This window comes from Mandrillus leucophaeus, unplaced genomic scaffold (genome assembly GCF_000951045.1).
Source record: "Mandrillus leucophaeus isolate KB7577 unplaced genomic scaffold, Mleu.le_1.0 Scaffold207, whole genome shotgun sequence".
Lineage (NCBI taxonomy): Eukaryota > Metazoa > Chordata > Mammalia > Primates > Cercopithecidae > Mandrillus > Mandrillus leucophaeus.
The window spans coordinates 1,266,417-1,281,146 of NW_012102110.1; the positions used below are offsets into that span (position 1 = coordinate 1,266,417).

A 14,730-nucleotide genomic window follows, 5' to 3' on the forward strand; every position below is an offset into this window, starting at 1 on the left:
TTTTTATTCCCTTATTGGTTTTTATAATGTAAGCAAATACATACCTACAGAGATAGGTAGATAGGTTCTACTCTTTCTTTCATATGTAAATGGTAGCTTACTACACATATTTTTCTTCACTTTGCTTTTTTCATTTAACAATATACCCTAGAGATCACTTACTGTATAGAGATAATCCCCATTTTACACTGCAGTGTATCATTTTGTGCCTGAAGCATTGTTTATTTAACTATTGTGCTATCGATTCTGATTGTCGCCAGTCTTTTGTTATTACAAATAATGTTGTAACAGTACCTTATACATACACAGTGTCATATTTTTGCTATTGTGGCTTTGGGATAGTGTTCTAAAATCTAGATTTTTAAAAGATAAATTTCAGTATGATTGCTGAGTCAAATGGTAGATGCATATATAATATTGCTAAATTTCCCCCATTCCCCTCCATCGTGATGATGCCATTTTTTATTCCTACCGGCAATGTAGAAGAGTGTTTGTTTCACCTTAGCCTCACCAATAAAGTATGTTGTCCAAATGTTGGATTTTTGCCAATCTTACTGGTGGGAAATGGTATCTTAGTGTAGCTTCAATTTACACTTATAAGTGAATGATATTGAGCATCTTTTCCCAGGGTTAAGTGTAATTCTCACTTCTTTTCCTATGCATTGTCTGTTCATATCTCTGATGGGGCCTTTCCTCATGTTTCAAGTTATTATATTTTTGTTAACTAACACAGCCTTAAATTCTAGCAAGATCTGAATTGCCGAAGAGACCTCAGGTCCTATGGAAACTCAATTGGAGGGTGGGTATGGGGACGATGGAGTATCACAGACATGTACTTAGCACATGGATAAAAACACAAAGATTTTCAAGTATTAATTACAGTTTTGAAATTTAAGAAATATTGGATTTCTTGGATATTTAAGTTTATTTTATTAATTCATTAATTCAAGTAATATTTGTTGAACACACGCTATGTCCAAGCACTGTTTTAGGCACTGGAGATACAAGAGTGAACATATTTTCCTTCCTCAGAAAGTCATGGAAAAAGAAATGACATTATTCTCCTGATTCAGGCTGAAAGATCATCTCTAAAAGAATAGACTATTCTTTCATATGATTTTCCCCATATTCCCATTTGCCATATTCATGAATTGCAGGTCAACCCCACTGATAAGTCAAAAGCAGAGGTAAAAATGCTGGTTTCTTCCATACAGATGACTGTTGGTGCTAGAAGAGGATCTTGAACCGCTTCCTGACTCATTCTCTTATCAATAAGAGGGAAAAAACTCCAGAGACCTTGCCACTGTTCAAAGTCACACAAAGCCAGAGCACCTGGTTTTCAGGTCTTCCTCGATTATTTCCATGGCATCAAACTGATAGAGAAGTTAAGGGAGCAGAAATAACATAAATACAACCCTGCCCTCTGGTCCTGTCTGGTCTGGAGAACAACCCTTATTAATGGGACCTTGGGCGATATTTGATAGTGGCATTGTTTCTCTGCTCTGCTTAACTGTTCCCCTGCCAAGCTACAGAGCTCTCCCCTGTCATGGAGTGGGTTCAAAGGAACTGCAGGATGTTTTTAGTTTCATAAAAAAAGACAATGAAAGCCAGTTAGAGAAAAATCGGAACAAGAAGATGAAAGTAACATGCTGGGAGAGGAGGAAAGCTGCCCTGAGCTGATAAACCATATAGATTGTTCCTGAAGGGAGAGACTAAGGCTTATGGTATGAAGAATTGTACTTAAGCAACTAACATTTTTATTTAAGGGTTCTCAATCTCTTTCTGGGGGAAAAAAAAATCTGTAAGACAGTCCAGAACTAAAATAGTTAGACCTAAGTTTGGGCTCTATCTTTGTCACTAACCAGCTGCGTGATCCTTGACAAGTCACTTTAATATCCCGAGCCTTGGTTTCCTCATCTGTAAACTGAGATGAATAATGCCTGGCTGATAATGTGGCTGTGAAGATTAAAATGGGTCATAACTTTGAATATGCTTTATAAAATTCAATTCTTCTTTCATTTCCTCAGCTGATTGTTCATGTTCCTCTAATACACTGTCCCCACCCTGGACAACCTCTAGCTGGTATACCCACACCACAAGATACTGAGACACGGAGACTGACTAGTTGTGAGGCTGATGTGTCTAGAAAGCTGCTCACTAAGTATTCCCGCAGGGTGTCTGAAGCCTCTTCCTGGATGCCTGGTGAGACGAGACACTTTGAATCCACCTTGCAAAGCTCCTGCTCCAAGACATCTGCAGCCTGTGCTCTGTCGAGCGATATGAAATAATTGCCCATTGGCACAATAAGCCCATCTCCTCTCCGGGCAGCACAAAAGAAAGCTCAAAAGCATCTCCGGTTTTGATTGCCAAGTGGGGGAGGCAGTGAAAGTAGACTAAATTATGCGTCCAGGTGCCTCTCTACAGAAATCCACTTCCGCCTCGCTGCTGCTCTGAAGGCGCGCAGTGGGTGTTGACGTCACCTTCGGCCACAGGAGCTTGAAGAGGCTGGGCCCTGGCTCCCTGGGGGGTCCGCTGGTGGATCAGGGCGTGCTCTCAGACTGAAAGTGCTGGAAGGCTCGCTTATTTTCGCCGTAGACCACACTGACAGGGGTCTGCCAAGGCTGCTGGGAATGTGGGAAGTGAACTTTAGGTGGAAACAGAAAAGCTTCTCTCTCCGTGGGTAGCCTTTTTTTTTTTTTTTTAGTTCAGGAGAGAAAAAAAAAAAAACCCATAGAAGCCTGCCAAGCCAAATAAACTATGCTCAATTAAGTCTTTCAACTGTGCAGTTCCTCTTGTTGATTTTATGAGGAAAAGGGCAGAATAGAAACATGATGGGCTTGTTTAAAATACTTTCAAAGGGAAGAACCTATATTCTCCTGCTTCCCAGCCCGTCCTCTCTCGGGCTTTCTTCCAGCCTCGCTGCAGGCCTTTCACTGTCATCTCCTCCATCTGTTAGAAAGCTGTCCTCAGAACCCGTCCTCGGCTGCTTTCTCACCGCACACCCTCACCCAGGGCATGTCCTCCATGTCATGCCCCTCATCCAGGCCCGTGACTCCCGAGGAGCTGAATCAGCCAAAACTCTCCCCTCCCCAACCCCCAGCTCCAGGCGCTTATACCTCACTCCCCACAGCTGTTTTTATTATTCGTATTCACTGCTACTCAATCCTGTCTTGTTTTCAAGAGGACTTAAGGTGGATTCCACAAATACATAAAAGATGAGAACTAAATAAAGGCAAAGTCACTGTGAAGATAAAATGAGGGCAAAAAAGGAGAGAGAGATGAAATCATGGACAAAGTTAGTTCACCAACTCCATTTGGAAAAAATTCTAAACAGTTCCTTGACATATATAAGTTTGACTCTGAACTTCCTAGCAATCATTGCAATAAGGAAAGCACAAGTTGTATATAATTCATGGTGTCCTTAACACAATGTGTCTATAGCAGACTTGCTTATGAGTAGCAAAAACTTAAGACCTAATGGGAATAGAAAAAAAAAAAAAGAGGCCCGGTGCGGTAGCTCATGCCTGTAATCCCAGCACTTTGGGAGGCCAAGGCAGGCAGATCACCTGAGGTCAGGACTTTGAGACCAGGCTGGCCAACATGGCGAAACCTCGTCTCTACTGAAAATACAAAAATTAGCTGGGCATGGTGGCAGACGCCTGTAATCCCAGCTACTTGGGAGGCTGAGGCAGGAGAATCACTTGAACCCAGGAGGTGGAGGTTTCAGTGAGCCATGATCATGAAAAAAAAAAAAAACAAAAAAAATCTGAGCAGCAAAAATCTTCCTAGTAAGCAGACCTGAGAGAAAATTATCTGGTGGATTTTCATCAACGAGTAATTTACAATGTAGTGAACAGTGTCAATAATACTCTAGCGATAAATAAAAAAATGAGAGACCTAATATTGCTTCTAACAATTTCCTACAATGATGCCCAGTGGAATAACACTAAAGTAGTTATGTAAAAGAATTTCAGAGGGACTCAAGGTGATTCCAACCAAAGATGCAGATCCGATGGCTTGGCTTGAGACAAGGACAAAGTAAAGAATATTCTATACTTTGTACAGCTCTCTGTATTATTTCTTTTATTGGAAGTTTTGAAATGTATCAATCAGCAGTAAGTCCAAACTTATAATCTCTTGAAATTTCTGAGGTGCAAATATTCTTTGGATTTAAGTGCAAATATTCTTAAATTTAAGCCAGCCAAGTAGGGTGGAGTGGGGTTAGAGTGATATCCTTTTATGAAGGTTGAAATGCTTAATTTAGACACTTGCCCATGCAGAGGCCACTTCCCTGGTTTTGCATAAAGCTGGCTTGAAGGGCTATCAATGGGCAGAAAACAAGGTTTGCTCCAAACCAGGAATATATAAGCAGATGAGGCTATGTCTCTATGCCTCAGAACAATGCTGCAACAGAAAGGAGAATGGTGAGGAGGAAGACTCATAGAAGAGATGCTAAAGGGATAAGATCTTCAAAACTGGCCACTAGTCGACTTGAAAAGAAAGTGGAGTCTAGGAGGACTCTCAGGTTGGGAAAAACTTTCATTCAGGGGCTCTTTTATTTTCATTGTATTGCTCTGAGCAAATCATTCCCTGTCCAGTAACTGGACAGCCCAGCTCTACAGGAATCAGCTGCAAGCTTCAAAGAGGTGCCTCACCAGAGAAGATAACAAGAGAGGGACTCCCTCCAGCCCACACTTGAGGCCGAGTGACTGCAATCAGGAGCTAAGGCTTCTGAAGAGGGACAGTGCCTGAAACTGAGGTATAAACAGGCTCCCAGGGTCAGGGTCTCCCTGATGTGGGGAAGCCTGGAGGCTGTCCACCCTGAGGGCCTGGGCAAGTGCTTGTGGTCCCTACGCTTCATCCCCTTCATCGTCTGCTTGTAGTTCAGCTATAATGGACAGGTCCACACATGATGCCTCTGCACCTACTCAAGTGCACGCTACACTCTCCTTTATTCCCTCAGGAGATTTCTACCAACCTATGGGAAGGGCAGCTGGGAAGTGTGGGGGAGGTGACAGCCCCAGAAACATCCCTTAGCCAGTAGATACCTATGGGATATCCCGGAAGCGGTAGATAAATGCCCCAGCTGCTCCTCCGTTCAGTGCTACAATCCTGAGGCACATTCTACAGTTTCTCAGAGGGCCCCTAGGAGAATGAGCCCTAGTTGCCCAGGAAGCAGAAGTGACGGAACAAGGAAAGTGGGATAGAAAATAAATCAACAAAATCCCTGTTATGGAGCGGGCTATTGCTATGGGATCATCTCCTGAGTAAGACAGGCATCGTGATCTGAGGCTCTGCTTTCACAGAAACCTAAACTAAGACAGCCTCTCTCCCAGAATTAGTGAGCTAGAAGATTGGGTCAGGGAACACTCCCCAAAAGGCATTAGGAAGGAATACAGTAATGGAAAATACAAAAGAAGAGTTAAGAGATCTGGCTGCTAGAAGTAGATGTGTCACTATTCAAATAATAAAAAGGAGGAGTTCCAGGAGCGGACAAGAAAATTTTTGTAATATTTCAGGTTAGTTTGTCTCTATTGAATTTTATTGAGTAGGTATCAATTGCCTTCTCACAATTTCTTATCTTCAATTTCTCCTGCCTTCAAGCTAAGGAAGTAGAGGGGAGACAAGTTCAATGGGTCAGGCATGTTGCCCTTGAGTCACTTCCCTTGGCATCTGGTGATCAAAGCCACTTAGACCTCAGTTTGAGTTGGTCACCTCTCTGCTCTACAGCTAAGACACAATGGCTGTTGGCCTTCATATACCTCAACTCATTGGCTTATCTTCCCAGACATTTGAACTGCAGCTTCTAATCATCTTGGGGAATGACTTTCCAAGAGAGTAAGGTTGAAAATCTGGATGGGCACTCTCCTCATAAAGCGAAGAGGAGCAACTGTGGAGCTGTATTGTTCCTGGCAAGACAGAGGGGACAATCTTGGCTGTCTAGGATCAGAAGGACCTTTAGGCCCTGCCATACCTACCAATCAGGGTCCGAAACGCCAAAATGAGTCTAGAAATTACAGCCTTCATTTTGGTGGCTCCTTAGACTAGCCCAACATCACTTTCCTCTCTCCTACTTTCTCTTTGTCCCAATACATGATTGTTCCTCTGCAACTCTGGGTGAATTTCCCATCCCATAAAATGGCAATGACTTTAGGAGTAACGCTGAGACCTAAGTGGAGGATTTTCCCATCATTTTTCTTTTTTTCTTTCTTTATTTTTTGTTGGGCAAGACAGGGAGGGCAGGTTTTGCCGAGAGAGATCAGGGACCTGCTTTCACTGGCTTTCTATACGAGCTACAGCAGCTACCTTTCAGCCAGACAGATCTTCTCTAGCCTCTCAGTGGAACCTGTGTGAGATTCATACATCAAGTCCCATTTTCCTGAGAGAAAAACTAAAGCATAACTAATAATTTGTTAAAGTGTATACTCTCTACATATATATGTCAGAGATACTTTTAAATGTATTATTACTAATCCAATATAAAATTTAATTGGAATGTTTTAAAATATTTTATTAACTCAAAATAGGGAGGGAAAAGGGAATTGTAACTGCAAAAACTCAAAACAAAACATAGAACAACAAACAGCAAAATGGTAGACTTTTAAAAACCATATCAATAATTAAGAATAAATGACTTAAATCCTTCCATTTAAAAGGCAGAGATTGTCAGAATGGATTTTTAAAACAAAGATCCACTTTAAATATCATAACAGAGATAGGTCGAATATAAAATAATGAAAAAAAATACCATAAAGACAATAGGCATAAAAACGTTGTCACATTAATTTACCAGAGATCAATAGGATTATTTCTCTATTGACAAAAGCCAATTCAATAGGAAGACATGGCTATTTTAAATGTGTGTGCCTAATAACAGAACTTCAAAATAAATTAAAACTGATAGAAATTTAAAAACCAGTATCATTTATAATAGTATCAATCATATAAAACTTTTAAATTTAACAAAATACTTGCAAAACCTTTACAGCGAAAGCTAAAAAATACATCTGAGAGAAATGAAAGAGACCTAATTAATAGAAAAGGTATGTCATGTTCATAAATTTGAATACTCAGTATTAAGATGTCAATTTTCCCCAACTTGATCTATTGATTGAATGCAATCCCAATCAAAATCGTAAGCATATATTTTATAAATGTAAAAGCTGATTCTTAAATTTATGTGGAAAAGCAAAGGATCTAGGCTCGCCAAAACAATCTTAAATAATCAAGAGGACTCTACAATGAAAAATGAAAACTGCACTCATCAAGACAGTGCAGTATTGGCAAAAAGATAGACAAGTGGATCAATGGATAGTTTTTAAATTGTGGTGAGTAGGTCTCTGTAGAAATGAGTGCCCACATTAAGGCTGACTGACTGTGATACTTGGTGCTAACAGATTTAGCACCAAGATTTAACATCATTTGTATTTTCACAAGGGTTGTTAACGTTTTGAAAGTGATCTGGTTACAAAGGCCCATTGGTTTTCAAAGTTCCATTGGTTTTACGTGGTCTTCCTCTAATCCTAACTTTCCTGTATGTCCTATTAGTTTTAGTGTGTGATTTTGAAGAAGGCAAGTTTTTCAGAAATGCATATATATTGTTATACTTGAGATACCTGTATTATAAGTAACAACTGCCATACACAAATTTTACAAATTTAAAACAAAAAAACCTTAACTCTGTCTCCACTCCCACATGTCCCCCATTCCATCATCCTGTTCATACACAGGATCAAGAGAAAATGTTTTCAAGTAGAAAGAGCAAGGTCTTTGGAATCAGACAGAATTGAGTCTGATCTTCACTCCATTACCTACTAGTAATACTGCCTCCAATGAGTTTCTGCTTCTGAGCCTCAGTTTCCTCATCTGTAAAATGGAGAGGGTATGTGGAACTTAGGAAGAGGCAACTGTGACAGAAGCCAATAGCCAGTTTTTTTCTTCCTGAGCACATATAATAAGGTCACAAGTTTGCATTTCCTTGCCTTCCCTGCACAATCTGGGGCCTTGTGACTAGTGCTTGCCAATGGGCCAATGGCATGTGTGCACAATCAGGGTGGTCACTTCTGGATCAAGTCTGAGGAAGCATTTGCACCTTTGCTCTGCTCTCCTTCCTCTCTGCTGGCTGGTTGCAGGCAATTTCTAGGCCCTTGAGGATAGAAGACCCACTAATGTAAACAGTTGGAGATAAACAGAAGACTGGGTCCCTGAGTCTGTCTCAAAAGCTATTACCTGTGTGAGAAACAAACTTCTATTGTATTTGAGCCATTATAGCTTTTTAGTCCACTTTTATAGCAGTTTAGCTCATCTTAATTGAAACAAAAAATTTACTCAACAACATGGAAATCAGGGAAATTAAGATTGCCTCTTAGAGATAAATTTTAAAATCCTAGATCCGAGCAGCAAAATTCAGTATCCCCTCAAGAGGAAAGACCGGTTCCCAGACCTAACAGAGTTATTTGGAGCTGGAGGGGTGTTTTAGCAAATATAAAGGTAGTGTATGCATGAGAAAAAAGGTTGTAGGAAGGGATGACATGGTGAGCTGAGGAAGTGCAGACAAAGGACCATCACAGACAGAAACCAGGCTGCGTCTTCCTGGAAACCTACATGAGGAGAGGCAGCCTCGGTGAGCAAACTCAATAGCCAAGCGTCCCCAGAAAGGCCCTCCCCATTGGACCAGACTTACCAATAGGATCACTTCTGCAGATGCCCCAGGCCCCAAGCCAGAATATCCAGGGATGGGGCCAAGACCAGAGAATCTTCCAGAATTTCCACAGGGGATATGACACCTACTTACACAGACTGCCATCGAGGATGAGAGCTCCTTGATGGTAGCCAACTTCTCTTGTTCTGATTCCATGCCCAGTAAGCAACTGAGGGCATAGTGCCCACGGGGTGAGATGGCCTGGGTCAGGTGGACAGAAAGGCTGGTCTACTTGACAGTTATAAATAGCAAATTGACATTCTGTGTTGATTCAAATTGCTTAAATTCACTGTGTCTCAGCTTCCTCATCTGTAAAATGGGAATAATAATAGCACTTATCTCATAGTGTGAAGATTATGAGATGTTCTATGGAAAAGGCCTAGAACAGTGTCTGGCCCAGAGCAAGTGCTGCTGCTATAAGCATGGTACGTCAGGCACTGTGAGCTTGGTTAATGTGGCTCTGCATTTGAGAGCTGAGGTCCTGTCACTGTGTCATAAAAGCAGCTTCAGAACAAGACTTTTTGGGAGGGAGAGCATTAGGACAAATATCTAATGCATGTGGGGCTTAAAACCTAGATAACGGGTTGAGAGGTGCACCGTGGCACATGTAGACCCATGTAACAAACCTGCACGTCCTGCACATGTATCCCAGAACTTAAAGTAAAATTAAAAATAAATAAATAAATAAATAACAAGACCCTGAAGAGTGGCTACTTTACCAAGCTGTATATTAGTTCGTGGGTTCCTCTCTGGGCAGCCAGAGTCCCTCCTTAGGTGATAACATGAACACCTAACATTGGCATATGCCCAAGTATTTGAAATTGTGAGTGGGGATTATACGAAAAAAAACTGTCTCAAGTGCCCAATAGGGGTTTAGTACACAGTCTTCCTTCAATTAATGGGTAGCCTTTGTCTCTCTTCTAAAACACCACGAAGTCTTTGAACCAGCAGCTGGAAACCATAATTTGGGAAGGGATGCCTGACATTCTAAGGAGACTGTATTGCTGGAGTAATTTTGATTGTATAAGAACCTACAACAGTCTAATTCCCAGAGTCTGTGGACTGAAATAAATTCAGCAGGAAACTGTAGTCTTACTGAGTGATAATGTGATTTGACATTCAAGTAACAGAAACCTGCATTGGAGGACAGAAGAAATGTCAGCACCAGCCCTTTTCCACTTGTAAAACTCCTCATTTTTCTTCAAGATGCAGCCCAAATGCAACCGCCTCTCTGAAGCTTTCCTGAACTCCCTTAGGCTGAGTTACTCAGGCCCTCCTCTGTGTTCCTGTAGCCCCTTCTCTTGCTCACATCATTATGTTTCTATGTCTGTGACCTCTGTTAGATTTTAGCTCCTCCTGAATAATAGTGTCTTAGTGACTTTTATATACTCTGCAACCAGCACACTGCTTGGCATGAAGTAGATGCTCACAAAATATTTGTCATTGAATTAATGCAGTGGGTCTCGATTTCCCTCCTTTTCTTCCCTAAGCCTGGAGCTAAGGCAGGTGAACCTTCAGAGTCCTTTGAGGGGCAGAGAGAAGTCAAGTCAAACCTGGGGGAAGATGGCCGCCTCCACTTCTGTGGCTCCCTCAAGAACATGCTTGTGGAACCTTGCACTGTGAGGATTGGAAGTCACCTCAGAGTATCTAGAGAGCTAGGAGATATCCTTGGGCAAGATACTGTGATACCAAATGTTATTCATTTAACAAACCTTTGTCAAGGGTCAACACATGCCAGGCCATAAGGCAGCTACGGTTCCTGTCCTCACAAATCTTACAGGGCAAGGCAGAGACAGAACTGTATACAGGTGTAATAAGCACACAGTACTGCGTGACAAGTGCTGGGACAGGAGGGAGCACAGGCAAGGACACCAAGGAACAGACCTTGAATGTCTCTCAGGAGAGTCAATGTCAAAGCCAAGAGCCGACAGTGGAGCCAAATTACTTTGGAGGAGGAAGCGTCACAGTTCTCTGTGACAGAACAAGAGGACTACCCCGCCCCTTTCTCAGAAGGGGCATCATAGGGAGCAGCACTGGCTAGAGCATGTCCACCATCTTCCGTCAAGCATGTGGACTGATGCCCAGGCCTCCTGGGGTCCTGACACTGCAGGCTCCTGGAATATACCTCCACTAGCAGGCAGGAATCTGTCCTATTCCCAGCAGCCACTAGAGGCACTGCCTGACCCTACTGCGGCCACGAGCAGAGGGACCCCAGGATTCTCAACTCCGTTACCTTGTCTCACCTCCCCTAGGAAGCAGAAGAGTGCTATGGTGAGTAGAGATGACCCATGAGACCCAAGCTTTATCTTACTGCAAACAAAATCTACATTAAAAAAGAAATAAGAATTTCCACCCACATTTTATTATTACTGAAAGCATTTGGAATGAAGCAAAGGATTTAACAATATATATAAAAATATACATTTTTTTAAAAAATCGCAAGTAGACAATAGATTTATGGAATTATTTTTCTGATCATCCAGAAAAGACAGCAATAGTAAACTGCAGTTGGGCAAGACCAGCCACTGGGCCATGAGACCTGAGCAGCCCTAACGCTGCCTGAGCTCTCAAGAGTAGAAGAAATGCTCGACAAACAGAGGGAGGCTGTGGGAGGGCATCAGGACAGCCCCACCAGAAAACCAGAGCCCGAATGGGCTAGGCAGGGCCAGGGCTGAGGTATCAGGATGCAGGAACAACCAGGAACCCGTGTGGTTTGGGGGGACATGCCAATTATTCTGGCTTGGAGAGGAATTACCAAGACACAAGAACTCAGACCATCTGCAAGCAAGCTCCCTTGTGTGTGTTCACTTTAAATCAATTCATATTTAACTCACTGAATGAATATGTGGGTTTGGGTGGGAGTCATCCTTGTGTCTAAAATCATCTCAGGGAGACCAAAGAAGGGAAGGCCCAACCGATCAAAGCAGTTTCCCCAATTAAGCTTAAGTGCCCGCTAGGATGGGCGCCGGCTGCTGGGGCTTCAGGGAAAGCAAAAGCCATGAGGCCCTGCCTCAAGGAACTGGCACTCTAATGCAGCGAGAGGCACTCGCTCAGAGGATGTGTCTTGTGGCCCATGATTGGATGTGGGACAAAGTAACAGGATTGTTTCCACATATGTGGACAATTAGGATAGGGTTAGAGAAATCCTTGTGATCTGAGATGGCCCTGGAGGGACAGGTAGGATATTGACAGGCAGAGATGGAAAGTGTGTGGGCAAAAGCTCCCCAGGGCCTGTGCAGCAGGAGTGGGAGGTGGCCTTCCCAGGAGGGTTTGGGACATACTGACAGCTACGGGAAGTGAGGCAGGAAAGGGAGTGGGAGCTGGAGGCCAGGCCAACGCAGGGCCCCAAGCATACTCACTTATTCTTTCATTCATTCTACAAAAATGTGTAGAGTGCACACCCTCTGCCCGGAGCCCCTCCAGGTGCTGGGCACACAGGTGAGCAGGGCAGCCCCCACCACCCGAGGCTGGCATTGCCTCCCTGGAGAGTTCTGAGCGGGAGCGTCCCATGCTCAGTGCTGTGCTTCCAGGAGCTCCTGCCAACTACAAGGGAAGTGGAGGCTGCAGCCTGGTCTCAAATGAGGGCCAGGCCCTGCACCAGGTGTCACAGCCGAGAGGGGTTACTTCACAGGACAGCGAGGTCAGCAGGGTCAGTCACAGGGACCCCCTACCAGGCCAGCCATGTTCTCCACAGCTGACACTGGGGAAGAAATGTCCCCATCAATGTCTGGGATGGAAGGACAGTAGAACAGGGCTTAGAGAGGAGAAGGGAGGCCCAGAAGCGGGAGAATGAACCCTTAACCCTTCCTCCGCCGCCCTCTGCTGCCGGCTCGTCACTGGCCGAGGTCGTCTGGGGATTCACGCCCCGTGCTCCTCTGCTCTTCTTGCCTGTCGTCGTCGTCCTCCTCCTCCTCCTCTCTGGAAAGTTCTCTCAGCTGCTCTGGCGGCTCCTCATAGGCTGCCCGATTCCTGCAGGGCAGCGGGGGACAGAGGGGAAGGATTTGCTCTCAGGTGGACCCGCAAGGGAGCTGGTCCTCATGAGCAGCCTCCAGACCTCCTCCCCACCCACCAGCTGCAGACGACACTGGGCTGAAAGGCTGGGCTGAGAGTAAAGGTGCCACACACTTGTTCCATGCATGAGCTGAGGGGGTTACAGGAACAGGCTGGCTCTACCAGCCCAGGAGGAACTGGCCCCGTGACAGGGGCTCCAGGCCACACTTGGCTCTAGTCATGCCGCAGGAAGCCCTGCCCTGAGGTCCCAGACTGAACAACCACAGGCCTGGGAGGCAGGTTCTGGGGCTGCAATGCACATTTTATGGGTTGGGCAGGTCATTGTTTTGTCAGCACAAAATGGGGGTGATATACTGCACAAAATGGGGGCTGCAAGTAGAAGAGGCTGTGAGGAATTGGGATGCATATTTCCAGTCTCCCCAGACCCTTCCAACAGGCTACCAGCCCAGACACTCACGGCCTTGCATCCTCCTTGTCTTCGGTGTTGTCCTTCCCCTGGCAGCAGCAGCAGTAGATGATGATGCCAATAATGATGAGGGCTCCAACCACGCCCACCGCGATGCCCACATACAGGGCCACGTTCATGGAGGCTGCAAAAGGACAGAGCAGCTGCACTAGCTAAGCTTCTAAGCTAGCTCCGGGCCTCCTCCCAGCCAGGGGAGCAGCAGCTGCCGGCTTCTGGTAACACTCCATGAAAGGCATGGTCTTGGAGGAATGTGACCAGCTGTGGCCCAGGAATACTCTTCAGGATGGAGGTGCAGACAGAGACATATAGACCACTTCACATCTTAACACTCTCTGGGCTACCCTGGCTCTGCAAAAGTCCTCAGGTGTCAGCCCAGCCAGCTCGTTAAGCTAGACGTGGTGTCTCACCCCAGAAGGACGTGGTCCAGACTCTGCGGCAGCTGCCCTGGGTACTTCCTCCACACCCACTGAGTGACTTCTAGGCAGGTGGGACTGACGAAGCCTCTCAGTCCTAGAAGTCAGTCCTACGTTCCACTTCCAAACACCAGTGGAACTGGACTGGCCTCAGAGTGAGAGGTGCCTGGCACAGAGTCCATCCTGCCTAGGTCACCACAGCTACCCTGCAGGTGCGTGGCCCTAGAGAGGCTCCCCTATTCCCCCTCACGGTGGTCTCTGGACCACCACCAGTTATCCTGTGGCCTTTGTCAGCCCTCCCTCCCCAAACTGCTCTTACGAGATCTGACGGCCACTGTGATGTTGCAGAACTGGATCCCCGCCTCATTGCTGGAGGTACAGATGTAGTAACCTGATGTGTCTGTGGAGATATTCTTCAGGGAGACAGGCTGGCCTGAGGCTGCAGGGGAAGAAGAGAGGGAGGGTGAAGATAGGCACCACAGTGGAGTGGAGATAGCCAGGAACGGGAGGTCTGGACTCTTAGGGAGGCACAAACTCTGCCACTGAGCTTCTCCAGGCCAGACCCCCCTCTCCACCTCCAGGGCTGCAGGATGATTAAACCAGGCAGGGCTCACAATGTGAAGTGCTTAGAATTCACTCAGGCACCCTGGGTCTGACACCTGGCTCTGCCACTTATTAATTTGTCTTTAGCAAGTAACTCAGCTTCATTCAACCTCCATTTCCTCAACTAAAATCAGAAACAATAGTACCTGCCTCACAGGGTACTTGCGAGCATAAAATGAGGTACTAATAATAAATGTAAGCCCACAACAGAATACCTAATATGTAGTAAGTGCTCAGGAAACATAATACACATTAGGTATTGCATGAAAATGCTTTCTGATCAGAAGATATTATTACTTTGGAAATCAAAAGCTCTGATCTCTGGATTTCTGCCATGAGAGAAGTGTGTGGGGGGTGTGTGTGTGTTATGTGTTGTGTGTTGTGTGTCAGTGTGTGTGTGGTGTGTCAGTGGTGTGCAGTGTGTGTGTGCTTTGCTCTATGAGAGTAGTGTATGTATGGTATGTGGTGTGTGTGAAATATGTGTAGTGTGTGTGTATACTCTGTGTGTGGTAGGAGTATGTGTGTGGTGTATGTGG

The 14,730-nt window shown here is 44.9% G+C and overlaps 1 protein-coding gene across 1 annotated transcript in view; it reads right to left on the bottom strand.

Annotated features, from left to right (window-relative positions):
- Window positions 1–11,041: 11,041 nt before the first annotated feature.
- The window catches only part of GPA33 (glycoprotein A33 (transmembrane)), a 39,968-nt gene continuing 36,279 nt past the window's right edge, over window positions 11,042–14,730 (bottom strand). Inside the window, exons 5-7 of the mRNA XM_011979900.1 lie at window positions 13,911–14,030; window positions 13,170–13,302; window positions 11,042–12,670 (exon numbers count right to left, since the gene is read on the bottom strand). Coding sequence (XP_011835290.1) covers window positions 12,535–12,670; window positions 13,170–13,302; window positions 13,911–14,030 — 389 coding nt within the window. The 3' untranslated portion in view covers window positions 11,042–12,534. The remainder of the gene's footprint in view (window positions 12,671–13,169; window positions 13,303–13,910; window positions 14,031–14,730) is intronic.